Raw genomic sequence first — 12,874 nt, 5'->3', positions numbered from 1 at the left:
ACACATGTACAAACACACACTGTGTAGTCTATAAAAAAGCATAAAATAACAAATCATGTTTAATTTTGTAACTTTAACTTCATAATCCAAACTGACTCTCTTTTACAATATTTATTTTAAAATCCTGGTTTCTGTTAGGCACAGGTTCCTTTTCAGTAGGCTTTGAGTCATTTGGAGTGGACTTGTTTGAAAAGTCTGAGACACACAGTTTCATGGAGAATCCATGGAAACCTCTGGGGTCCTGGGCTCAGCAGGAACAGTAATTACCACTGCTTGTTGTCATGGCTACCTTCAATGAATCTAAGAGCTGTAATTGCAGTTGGCTCCAAGCAGAAAAACAATATGACTAATCTATAGAAACTGAAAAATGCTGAGGCTCTGTGTTAATGTCATGGCTACAGTTACTACAAGAGCAAGCAAATTATTTGCTTAAATGGCAGAATAAATTGGATGGTATTAATAGTAGACGTTATAGTTTTCAAAAATGCCAGAGAATAGCAATAAGTGTTTAAAAAGAATAATAGTGAACAATAATTTGAAATTGTTAGTTATTGATCCCAGAACATTGGGGATAATCTAGACGTATGTGGGCATCTTCAAGTTCAGTGTAAAAGAGTTCTTTATTGGAGATCCTAACCTTAAAATACTGGCTTCATGGTTCCTTGCCAGGATCGCTAAGGTCCAAGACCACCGAGTAGCCCATCTTTCAAAGCTATTCAAATCCCTCAATATTCATCCCATTCACTTATTTTTCATCTCTGGGTGCTTTAAGGGTAAACCCATCCCTTAAAATAAGATATGTCCAATGTGATGCATCTCCATGGTACATGGACACATACCTTGAATGCCAAAACCAAGAGACAAAGATCATTAGAGAATTTACTTACTGGTGGCCCAGGATTCCCTGGTGGGCCCATGAAGCCTGGAACTCCAGGGTGACCCTAGGAATACACAGAAGATGATGATTCAAAAGTGACTCATATAAAAAGCTTTCAACTTGAAACAAGTAACAAATTTCAAAAAGTAATCCAGAGTCTGCCTCCTAAGCAGAGTAACAAGTCTGGTTGTAGACTCTGGGCACAAAGGGTCTCTTTTCATGTATCTTTAATGACTCCATAGGTAAAAAAAGTTCATTACAATATTTATAAAAATTAATATGTCTTGAAAGAGATTTCCCTAAAAAACCATCTGGAGTGGGGGGAAAGGCATATGGAAGTAGCTGAGGATGTAGATAAAAGCTAAAGGGTCTGTAACTTCTATCTAGGTGGAACGTGACAAACTATGTTTATTATACTCCTGACCTTCCAGACATGCATACAGTGTCACATTAAAGATCAAGAGAAAATAAAGTAGGCATGTACATTTACACAGGGTTGTCACTTCTCTTCTCCCCCTCCCGTGTGTGTGTGTGTGTGTGTGTGTGTGTGTGTGTGTGTGTGTGTGTGTGTGTGTGTGTGTGTGTGTACCTCCTTAACAGAATAAGCTCAGAGTAAATTAGCTATGACATCAATACTCTGATAATATTACGGAAATAATCTATTTTTACATATGAGTTTTCTGTGAGTTACAGAATGAGCCATTCATTCTTTATCATGTAGAATTTAGTATCTACATGGAACTCTAAGCCCTGATCTCTGAAACCATGCATTAGAAATAACAGCTTGATGTGCTAGATTTTGTTGGCTCCCCATGGGAGGCCTTACCCTTACTGAGGAGTGGATAGGGTAAGGGAGTTGGGTGGGGGAAAGGTACAGGGAGGGGTGGGAGGGACGGAGGAGGAACTGTGTGTACAATGAAAAAAACTTTTAAATAAATAAAATTTAAAAAATAATTTATTAACTAACATTCAGTATTGTGTGAAAATGTTAAGGTGCAAAACAATACCAAAGAAATTCTTTTTCTCTCCTACCTCTCCAAACCTGCTACTGGAAAACACATACAATACTCAGTACAATGCATAGTCTTTGTTTCTGATATACTATTCTTGGTATGATAACACAGACACCTTTTGTTTCACCAAATACAGGGGAGCAAACCTGAAGACAGCTCTCATGTGGCTGTTTGAGGATCACTGGCTGAGTGGCTCACCCTCCACCCACCTGTATCAATAAACTCTGAGGTCAGGATCCACCCTTGCTCACTTTGTGTCTCAGATTCTGGAGCACTGCCTGGCATGGAATTAGTTACCTTTAGCCTTGGTGTGACATACAGAGCAGTAGGAAAGCAGAAAGGGAAGGCTGGTAGAGAATGGGAACAATAAGAAGGGGAAAATGATAGCAGTGGAGACCATGCACAAGTCACTTAGTAATCACTAAAGCTGCCCAAGCAAGGCTATACAGAATCAGTGAGTGCTACTTGTTGGGGGACAGTGGGAAAGCAGTATTCTAGATCCAAATGAAGAACAGAGCTTCAATATTGGTGCCATTCTATCACCATAAGGAGCGGGGGTCCTGCCAGCCTAAAAGGGCAATGACTGGCTCAAGGAATGCTATGAAGCATTTCAAATAGTACCAGAGTGGGAAAAGAAGGGCTCAAGAAATGGCAGGAGGGATAAAGGGGTACTTACTGGAGAATGAAAACACTTTAGTGAGAGAGACACAATCATGGGGAGAAAGCAGAGAAAATGAAAAGATGAAGGCTCCAAAGACAATTAGGAGAAGGATCAGAATGACAGTAAGCAGACCATCATGATGGAAAGCAGAACAAGATTCAAACATTCCTCTATTCTTCTCCCAACTCAAACTTCCTGCTCCCACATGCCCTCCTCACCCCTCTTCTTCTTCCCTTCTCATTCTCCTAGCTCCCTCTAGAGGAGAGCAAGATAAGAGATACCATAATAGAGGGAGCCATTATAGGTTTAAAGTGATACCAGGCACTAGGGGAATGTCTGGAGATCTACAAGGATGACACCAACTAACAATCAAAACAACAAAGGAGAGGCTACTTTAAATGCCCTCCCCTGATAGTGAGATTGATGACTGACTTATATGCTATCCTATAGCCTTCATGCAGCAGCTGGTGGAAGAAGAAGCAGACACACACAGCTAATCACTGAACTGAACTGGAATCCAGTTGCAGAGAAGGACGAGTGATGAGCAAAGGGGTCCAGACCAGGCTGATGAAACCCACAGAAACAGATGATCTGAACAACAGGGAGCTCTTGGTCCCCAGACTGATAGCTGTGAAACCAGCATGGGACTGATCCAGACCCCATGAATGTAGGTGTCAGTGAGGAGGCCTCAGAAATCTCTGGGGCCTCTTGTAGTAGATCAATACTTATCCCTAGCATAGGTGTGCACTTTGGGAGTCCATTTCACATAGAGGGACACTCCCTGAGCTAAGACACATGGGGGGGGGCTAGGCCCTATCCCAAAGGATATGACAGACTCCGAAGACCCCCTACAGAAGGCCTCACCCTTCCTGGGGAGCAGAAAGGTTATGGGATAAGTAGGGTGCTAGTGACAGGGGGGGTGTTCAGAGGAAGAGGGGAGGGAGAGGGAACTGGGATTGATATGTAAAACAATCTTGTTTCTAATTTAAATGAAAACTGGAGGAAAAAAGATTCAAACATTCCTCTGCAGGCACAGAAGAGGCAAGGCTGGCATCAGAAGCAGTGGGTGGACACAGCTGAAAGGGAGGCCTTTCTTGCAAAGCAGGCTTCTTTATGGCAGAAATTGGCTTTACCTGATCGCCTTTCTGTCCCACCTCACCCTCTGCACCACGATCTCCTTGGTTTCCCTTGGAAAAAAATAGAAAAGACAAGTCAGGTCATAATAAATTTCACTAGAACTTCACGGAAAATATCCAAATATGACTCGGTGATTTCATCCATTCTTCAAATTCTTTATCAAATTATTGCTGCAAGCCAACCAGGGTAACAGTGGACAGAAGCAAGTCCTGCTTGAAAGACTGCATAAGAAATTGTTTAGCTACATTTCAGATCCTTTGGGAGAGCATAAGCAAATAGGCCTGGGAGGAAGGCAGGAGTGAGTTCTCTCATTTGCTATATCATTCCTGAACCCGAGCATAGTAATGGATGGCAAATATTACTAGAAGGATAGATGACAATCCCAGGTTATATCTGTAACCACAGTGAGAGGTGGAGCAGAAGGTTCAGAATGAAGGAAAGAGAAAATGTGAGGTCTTCCAGCAAGGTGAGACAGAGGAAGAAGCAAGTGTCAGTGAGAAAGGTAGAAGGAACAGAGGGACCAGGGGGCTCTGCACACTTAATTCTGTGGTTACTTTCTCCACATACATGTTCCTTATGACCCTAGTATTGGCTATTGGACCTGAAGGAACCAAGCAAACACTTAGCAGTACTTTTCTTAACAAATTACCACCAACAACAAAAATAACTAATGAAATCCACCTCAGAGAATGCCCAGAATAAACCTTGAGATGATGTATGAGAGCTATTCACTTAGAGTCCAGGACAAGGGAAACACCTATTTATTGTAATTATCATTTTTTTCTTTGGCACTTTAGTGCTAGCCTTATTGTTTGCTGCATGCCACTGGGAAGAGTGCTTTGGCTCCTCCCTTCCTTCCCAATGAAAATGATGGTAATGATTCATCTGTTATGGAGCTATAGTGACATAAAACTAAGTGACATAAGAAGTCTATGAAGTTCATAGACCAGGGATAAGCTCAGTGTTAGTACTCTGTGAACATGTACATCATCATGACTACCTGATCATGATCCTCCTAGGCACTGTCATGACCAGCATGGTCAGCAGCATAACTATAATCATAAGTATCACCTCTATCACCATCCCCATCTCACTACTATCATCACTACCATCACTATCACTATGGTTTCTATCATCAGCATCACTATTAACATGATCATCACCCATATCCATCCCCTTCTCATCACAAGCATCACGACCATCACCATGGTTACCACCAGCAGCACCAGTATCCGACAATCACCAACCGCCTTCTTTCACCATCAGTATCATCATAGTTACCATGACATTTAGAGCATGCAACCTATGAGAAGTATTTTTATAGACTAAACCTCACAGTATGATTCAAATTTCAAAAATCTTAACTGCCACCTATCCTGGTTCTACATTTACTTATTTTATATCAGGCTACTTTTTAAAATATTCTGAGATTATAGTTATGTTTCTCCCCTTCCTTTCATCATGTCAAACTCTCGGATATACTCTCCTTCAAATTCATGGCCTCTTTTATCCCTAAATATAACCTGCTCAGTCCATATAATGCTATTTGTATATATGTTTTCAATGCTGGACATTTGGCACCAGACAACTCATTGGTGTGCTCTTCCCTAGGGAGGACCACCTCTCCTGCTCCTAGCAGTTCTTTTTTTTTTTTTTCATTTTTTATTTGAATTAGAAACAAGATTGTTTTACATGTCAATCCCAGTTCCCTCTCCCTCTTCTTCTCCCCTAAGGCCCCCCAACTAAAACCCTATGTATCATATAACCTTTCTGCTCCCCAGGGATGGCAAAGCCTTCCTAGGGGGTCTTCAGGGTCTGTCATATCCTTTGGGAGAGGCCTAGGCCCAAACCCATGTGTCTTGGCTCAGGGAGTATCCCTCTATGTGGAATGGGCTCCCAAACTCCACACCTATGCTAGGGATAAGTACTGATCTACTACAGGAGGCCCCATGGATTTCCGAGGTCTCCTCACTGACACCCACATTCCTGGGATCTGGATCAGTCCCATGCTGGTCTCCCAGCTATCAGTCTAGGAACCAAGAGCACCCGTGTTCAGGTCAGCTGTTTCTGTGGGTTTCACCAGCCTGGTCTGGACCCCTTTACTCATCACTCATCCTTCTCTGCAACTGGATTCCAGTTCAGTTCAGTGATTAGCTGTGGGTGTCGGCTCCTACTTCCATCAGCTGCTGGATGAAGGCTATAGGATGGCATATTAGTCAGTCATCAATCTCATTATCAGGGGAGGGCATTTAAAGTAGCCTCTACTCGGTTGCTTTGATTGTTAGTTGGTGTCATCCTTGTAGATCTCCAGACATTTCCCTAGTGCCTGATTTCTCTTTAGACCTAAAATGTCTCCTTCTCTTATGGTATCTCTTATATTTTTTCTTCTATTCTTCCCCCAACTCAACCTTTCTGTTCCCTCATGTCCTCCTTACCCCTCCCCTTCTCCCCTATCTGCAGTCTTCTACATGCCAGCATCCAGTTATGCCAGTACTAAAGTTAAATCAAGAACAGATAAGCAACTTAAATAGACCTATTAACCCTAATGAAATAGAAGCAGTCATCAAAAGTCTCCCAACCCCCCCCCCCAAAAAAAGCCCAGGGCAAGATGGCTTCAGGGAAGAATTGTACCAGAAATTCAAGGAACAGCTAATACCAATTCTCATCAAAGTATTCCACACAATAGAAGCAGAAGGTTCACTGCCAAACTCTTTTTACGAGGCTACAATTACCTTGGTACCCAAGTCACACAAAGACACAACTAAGAAAGAGAACTACAGACCAATATTCCTCATGAATATTGATGCAAAAATACTCAATAAAATCCTGACAAATCAAATCCAAGAACACACCAGAAAAATCATCCACCATGACCTAGTAGGCTTCATCTCAGGGATCCAATGATGGTTCAACATATGAAAATCCATCAATGTAATCCACCATATAAACAGACTAAGGAAAATAAACAACACACGTTCATCTCACTAGATGCAGACAAAGCCTTTGACAAAATCCAACACTCCTTCATGATAAATGTCTTGGAGACATCATGGATAACAGGAACATACCTCAACATAATTAAAGCAATATACAGCAAGCTGACACCCAACATCAAATTAAATGGAGAGAAACTCAATGCAATTCCTCTAAAATCAGGAATAAGACAAGGCTGTCCACTCTTTCCATATCTCTTCAATATTGTCCTTGAAGTTCTAGGTAGAACAATAAGACAACAAAAGGAGATCAAGGGGATACAAATTGGAAAGGAAGAAGTCAGATTTTCACTATTTATAGATGATATGATAGTTTTCATAAGTGACCGGAAAAACTCTACCACAGAACTCCTACAGCTGATAAACACCTTCAGCAAATTGGTAGGATACAAGATTAACTAAAAAAATCAGTAGTCCTACTATATAAAGATGATACTTTCACAGAAAAAGAAATCAGAGAAACATCACCCTTTACAATTGCCACAAACAACATAAATTACCACCTTGGGGTAGCACTAACCAAAATGTGAAAGACCTGTACCATAAGAATTTTGAGTCTTTAAAGAAAGAAATTAAAGAAGATACCAGAAAATGGAAAGATTTCCCATGTTCTTGGATAGATAAGATCAACATAGTAAAAATGGCAATCTTGCCAAAAGCAATCTACAGATTCATTGCAATCCCCATCAAAATCCCAACACAATTCTTCACAGACCTTGAAAGAACAATTCTCAATTTTGGAAAAACAAAAAACACAGGATAGCCAGAACAACCCTGTACAATAGAGGCACTTTCGGAGGCATCACCATCCTGACTTCAAATTCTACTACAGAGCTATAATCCTGAAACTAGTTCAGTATTGGCACAAAAATAGACAGGTAGACCAATGGAATAGAGTTAAAAACCCTGATATTAACCCACACACCTATGAGCACCCGATTTTTGACAAAGAAGCTAAATTTATAATGATGGAATAAAGAAGCATCTCCTACCAGTTCTTAGTTTCCTGTAGTTCTTTATATAGGGTTGAGGTCATGTTTGCTTTTCCCCATCCACTTTGCCCTGTGCATTGGTGTCATTCTTGTTCAGCTCATGTTTGGGCAGTCAAGTTTTTTTTTTTTTTAATTTTTGAGACAGAATCTCATAAAGCTCAAATGACTTCAGACTCACTATGTAGCTAAGGATAGCCTTGAATTCATAATTCTCCAGCCTTCACTAGCGCTGGACTTAGAGATACAGCCACTTCATCCAGTTTACTTGTCATGTCTTTTGCTTTTTGTTTTTTCTGTATTTTGTTTTGTTTTTGAGATGTGTTCTTAAACTATAACCCAGGATGTCCTGGCAATATGTAGTCCAGGTTGGCCTGAAGCATACATCAATGCTCCTGCATTTTCCTACTGTACTATGAAGAGTCCTTGACAGTGAATCAGTCCACTACTGGATGAATTGCTGTCCCTCCTCATCTCTGCATCTAAGCAGGTCATACCCCTTCCTAGATCTCAATCTGTCCATCCAGAATGATTGAGGGTGGAAGCAGGTCAATGTATGAGATTCCAGAGCCCCACAGTTTTCTCGTGAGATGTGAAGTCAGGCTCTATTTCCATCCAGCTCACTCTAGTTCACAGCAGCTCACTGATGTCATGCTAATGACACTTTCTCACAGTCCCTAGACTATGCTATGAGGGTTACATGAATTGATACTTATCAAGTGTTAGGTGCCATTGTTTAGAGGAAGGAAGAAAATGGTTCACAAGGAAAAAACTTATTCCAACATCTTTGCAAAATAATATCTAGTGTTGATACGTGTGTGAGTTGGCACTCTGCAGCAACTTCATAATCAAAGAAGTGCAGTAGGCTGCACAGTGCTTCACTGACATTCAGGACAATGGGCCTTAAAGGTAAAGGGATCCCTTTCAAATCCCAGTCTTTTGCCTAGCTGTAGAGTGGTTTCAACATGAAGCTAGCAACAATGAAAATGTCAGCATCTCAGAATGCCCACAGTTGTCCCTGTCTATATGCCCACTACAGCAGATCTGTGCAAATACAGCTACCTCCAAACATGACTCACTTTCTTTCTCCTGCCTTGCTGGGAACAGTATCAGAGCTTTTTGCAAAAGATCCTGTTCCATGCAGCCATGGCTAAGTATATGTCTAAGGCACCTTGTTTAGCTATTGAAACTATTTTTGCTCTTGGTCTTTGCAGAATGGTAAGAACGGTGGCACCTGCTATAATCCCCACACATGAGCAAGGAGGGCAGGAGATTAAAGAGTTCAAGATAAATATCATTTACATAGTAAGTTTCAGACTAGTCTGGGCAACATGAGACCCTGTCTCATTAAGAATTAAAAAAAAGAAAAGAATCAAGTCAATAAATAACCTGTGATCTAAGCTCAGCCAATCTGACTGATTATCAAATATTCAACAGCACTCTCTCCCCATCCAAGTTACTTTCCTTACTCATGTCTGAGGCTGTGATGTCTGGTTTGGGTAGTTTATGATGTTCTGAGATTTGATTGATGGTGGAGGAGGCAGACCAACCATGTTAACCGCAGATGGGGCATATGGTTGTACACTAGAAGGACAACAATCAAAAGACAGTGGGATTTAGATAAATCCCACTTCCCAGGGCCTTTATCCTTAAAAAGGTACAGGATCATTTTACTAGCCCAGTTATCTCTAGAAGTTTATTGAGCGACCTTTCCAGAGGCTTCATTCTTGTTTCTCAACTCAACTCTAAACAAAGAACTAGAGGCAGCTAAGGAGTGATGAGAGCAGGAGAAATAGTCTTCTCCAGAGAAGAGCAACACAATTTCTTGTCTGCACCAAATGGTCATCCTTGAAAACATACATATGAGTAACATTATTCAGACTGAGCAGGTCATCTTAGGAATACATATGTATATACATATATGCATTAATAAAAATTAATGCAAAAGAGGAGATGAATTTGAATGAGAGCAAGGAGGGACAAATGGGGAATTTAAATGGGAGGAAATGGAGGAAGGGAGAAATGTAATTATAATCTCTATTTTTAAATATTTTAAAAAATAAGTTAGGTTGAGTACATTTTGCCTGGTATCTGTTTCAAATAGCCAATGATATTACAGAAAAAAAACCTGATTCCATAGTAAAATAAATAAATAAAGGGCTATGTCACCCCACATACAGTTTTCTTAAAATACTTGTTTATTTGTTACTTTTGCATAATTGTGACCAAATATCTGAGGCAAAGAGATGAATTTTGGCTCACATTTTCAGGGATATCTGTACAAGGAGCATGGGGCACCAGGAAGCCATGAAGTGTAAGAAGGGGGTACAGGAGGGACCTAGGGCAAGGCGTACGCTAAGGGCCTGATGCCCTGCTCTCCACTGTTGTGTTCTTGTCAGGACAATAGAAAAGCAACCAATGTACAAGTCTTCTGCCTATTATTGCCAGGAACTCAATTATAACTTTCTCATAACCTAGTAATCATCTCTTTGGAATTTAACAAACATGGGGGGAATTCCTTCCCCCCTTTCCCAGTTTCTGCTGAAAGGCAGAAACTAACACTGGCAGAAGTCTGGATCACAGGCACAAAACTGCCCCTTGTGGAAAAGACTGGAGATACTTGCATGTTCCTTGATTCTGTAGCAAGTAAGCCAGCTAGCTTACTATTGACCACCAGGTACCTAGCACATCTGGAATGAATGTGGTTGACAAGCAGAGTTGCCATGCTCTCTATCTTAGTAGCAGTTAGTACTCCCTGAGATATGTATGCATGTTGAGGTTAACCTACAGATTGGCTTCCTAAGACTAAAGTTTCTCAAACTCTCCAGCCTCCTAGTGAGCACTGCCTTCTGGATAGGGTATTGATAAGACTGATTCTTTTTCTACTTTTGAGAAGAGGTTTATTAGGTTAGAAAGAGATTTTGATTTGCTTTTTAATATAATTACAAATTATATAAGCATGAATTTTGAAACTGTGGTACCGTTTTGCTTGTACTTCCATTATTTAGAGTCTGCCTTTGTGCTATCCTTTGTAAGTCAAATCTGCTGGGTTGATCTCCTTATGGTGTCTGCAAGCTGTAGAGGCTTGTTCCTCTTACATGAGGCTCAGCAGTTTCCTGTTTAGAATGCTCTCTACCCCACCCCATCCTGCCAAATGCATGGCAAATTATGCCTAATCCCTAGAAGCATCTAAAATCCACCACAGTCAGGTGGCATCATAGGTTGCCCTTTACCCCATGACACTGGTTTCTTTAAAGTCATCTGCTTTTCTTCAGACTCCTATTGTGTTTGTAATTAAGTTCTATGACCTAGGAGCCATGAGGACCACCATCAGCCGTGTGTATTAAATGCTTCCTATATTTTAGACTTTATCAATGTTCTTTTGTTTGATTCCTCCTGAATTTTACAACTAGAGTTATGATGAGGGTTTGTGCTACTAAAACTCATGAGCAAACCATCTATCCAGGCAGTATCTTTAAATAACTGACAGAAGAGTCAGAGAATTTAACAAAATGTTCAATTACTGTAATTAGTAAGTCAATTCATTCAGTTAACAGAAGGCAGGGGAGTTTGGAGATGAACCAGCTACCAAAGTCAAGTCTATGTCTGCCATTATAAGGGTTTCCAGCCACACTGCCCTCTCTGTGTGCTCCCATCAGATTGTTGGGTTTCTTCTCTGTGTCAAAAGCATGTTCTATACCTGATCTCTTCCTGATCTATACCTGACTTGGAAGGAAAGTGTTAAATGGAACATTTAGTGACAGCCCCCAGGACTGAGCACCCATGGATGGAAGGTGTGCCTGCTCATCAAGAGATCATTGAGCAAATGACTCAGATGACCTCTGGTGGATGGGGTTCTTGGGTACTATCTGTCAATAGGATCAGCAGTAAGTATTGCCTCTACCTCCTCAGAATCATTCAGAACTTCCCAAAGAGGGTGTCTTCTTTCTGGCATATCTCCAGATCCATTTTAGGGCCCCATTAGATCCTTGGCCTGGTTGAGAATGTGCGTTGCACAGTAAATAAAATGCTTTTGCAGAGGCAGCTGTTAAAAAGTTACCATTACCAATGTATAGGAGCTCTTATAGCTGAATGGAAAAACACATATTCCCAGGGCTGTCACCATGACTGCCATCTTACTCTCTGTTCTTCCTCTACAAGGATAGTGATCACAACAGCACGCAATCTCTGGGCCCGGGCCCAGAGTTTCTAAACTCAGGACAGAACTCTGAAGCTATCCATGGTGCTGAGCATCCCATCCTCATCCCCAGCCCCAGCTTCTGCAGACAGTCTTTATACAGAGGCAGGCAGTATGAATCACAGGAGGCCAGATACTGAGTCATAGCAGCAAACCAAGAGCCAGGCCTTCTTCGCAATGCAGGGAGATCAGTGAACACTTAATGTCTTCAGTAACCAAAGGATGCTTACAGTGGTCATTGCTTCTCTGTCATAGGGAATTTTATGGTGACAAATTCATCTTTGTGTCCATAAATTTTTCAAAAATGTTGTTTGATGTACGAGAATGAGAGAAGAAACAAGTCCATTTTCTGGTAAGTGGCATGGAATAAGTGGAGAGGAAAAAATGTAACCTGAGTTTAAAACCAAGAACCAAGACATCAACCAATGGGTTTTCAGAAGGGGCATCATCAGCTCTATGACTCATTTATCAACACTCCATGTGACAAGGACAGCATACCTCAAAGGACTTACTCTCAGCCTAGAAGGATGGAGCACTGTTCCACACTGGGAGCTTTTACAGGTGCTGGATGCTGGTGTTGTTATTAGTTAGAAGTATGATGACCTATGGACTTGTAGGTCAACTTCAGCGATACTATATCTGGGCTTGGTTCCTGGTATCTTGTCTTGTTGAACTCTAGTTTCCTCTGCAAGATGAGATAAGTCTGCCTTGCAGTGCCTTTTTGGTACTCCAGGAGGCCATATTATTTAGGCAATAGCCTGGCCTTTAGGACATTGCTACTGTGGAGGAGGTTCTCCTTGAGCCCCAAAGATTTTCCAAGATCACCACCCATAACCAAGTGGAGGAGCAAGAACTTTGGCTTTCAGATGCAGCACATTTTTGTTCATTTTTTTTCTGGAAAGAGCTCTTTTGAAATATTAAATATTTAAAAAATACCCTCTTTTGCAGTAAGTCATAAGATCAGTGCTTGCTGCCAGGTTGAGATGACAGAGAAAATAGCCAGTTT

General features: G+C 41.1%; 1 protein-coding gene across 1 annotated transcript in view; it reads right to left on the bottom strand.

The window, feature by feature from the left end:
• The window catches only part of Col22a1 (collagen type XXII alpha 1 chain), a 286,090-nt gene that overhangs the window by 53,716 nt on the left and 219,500 nt on the right, over positions 1-12,874 (bottom strand). The window contains exons 46-47 of the mRNA XM_027415259.2: positions 3,685-3,738; positions 888-941 (exon numbers count right to left, since the gene is read on the bottom strand). Of these exons, the coding sequence (XP_027271060.2) occupies positions 888-941; positions 3,685-3,738 (108 nt within the window). The remainder of the gene's footprint in view (positions 1-887; positions 942-3,684; positions 3,739-12,874) is intronic.

Source organism: Cricetulus griseus, chromosome 4, assembly GCF_003668045.3.
Source record: "Cricetulus griseus strain 17A/GY chromosome 4, alternate assembly CriGri-PICRH-1.0, whole genome shotgun sequence".
Classification (NCBI taxonomy): domain Eukaryota; kingdom Metazoa; phylum Chordata; class Mammalia; order Rodentia; family Cricetidae; genus Cricetulus; species Cricetulus griseus.
This window is presented reverse-complemented; position numbering and strand designations above follow the sequence as displayed.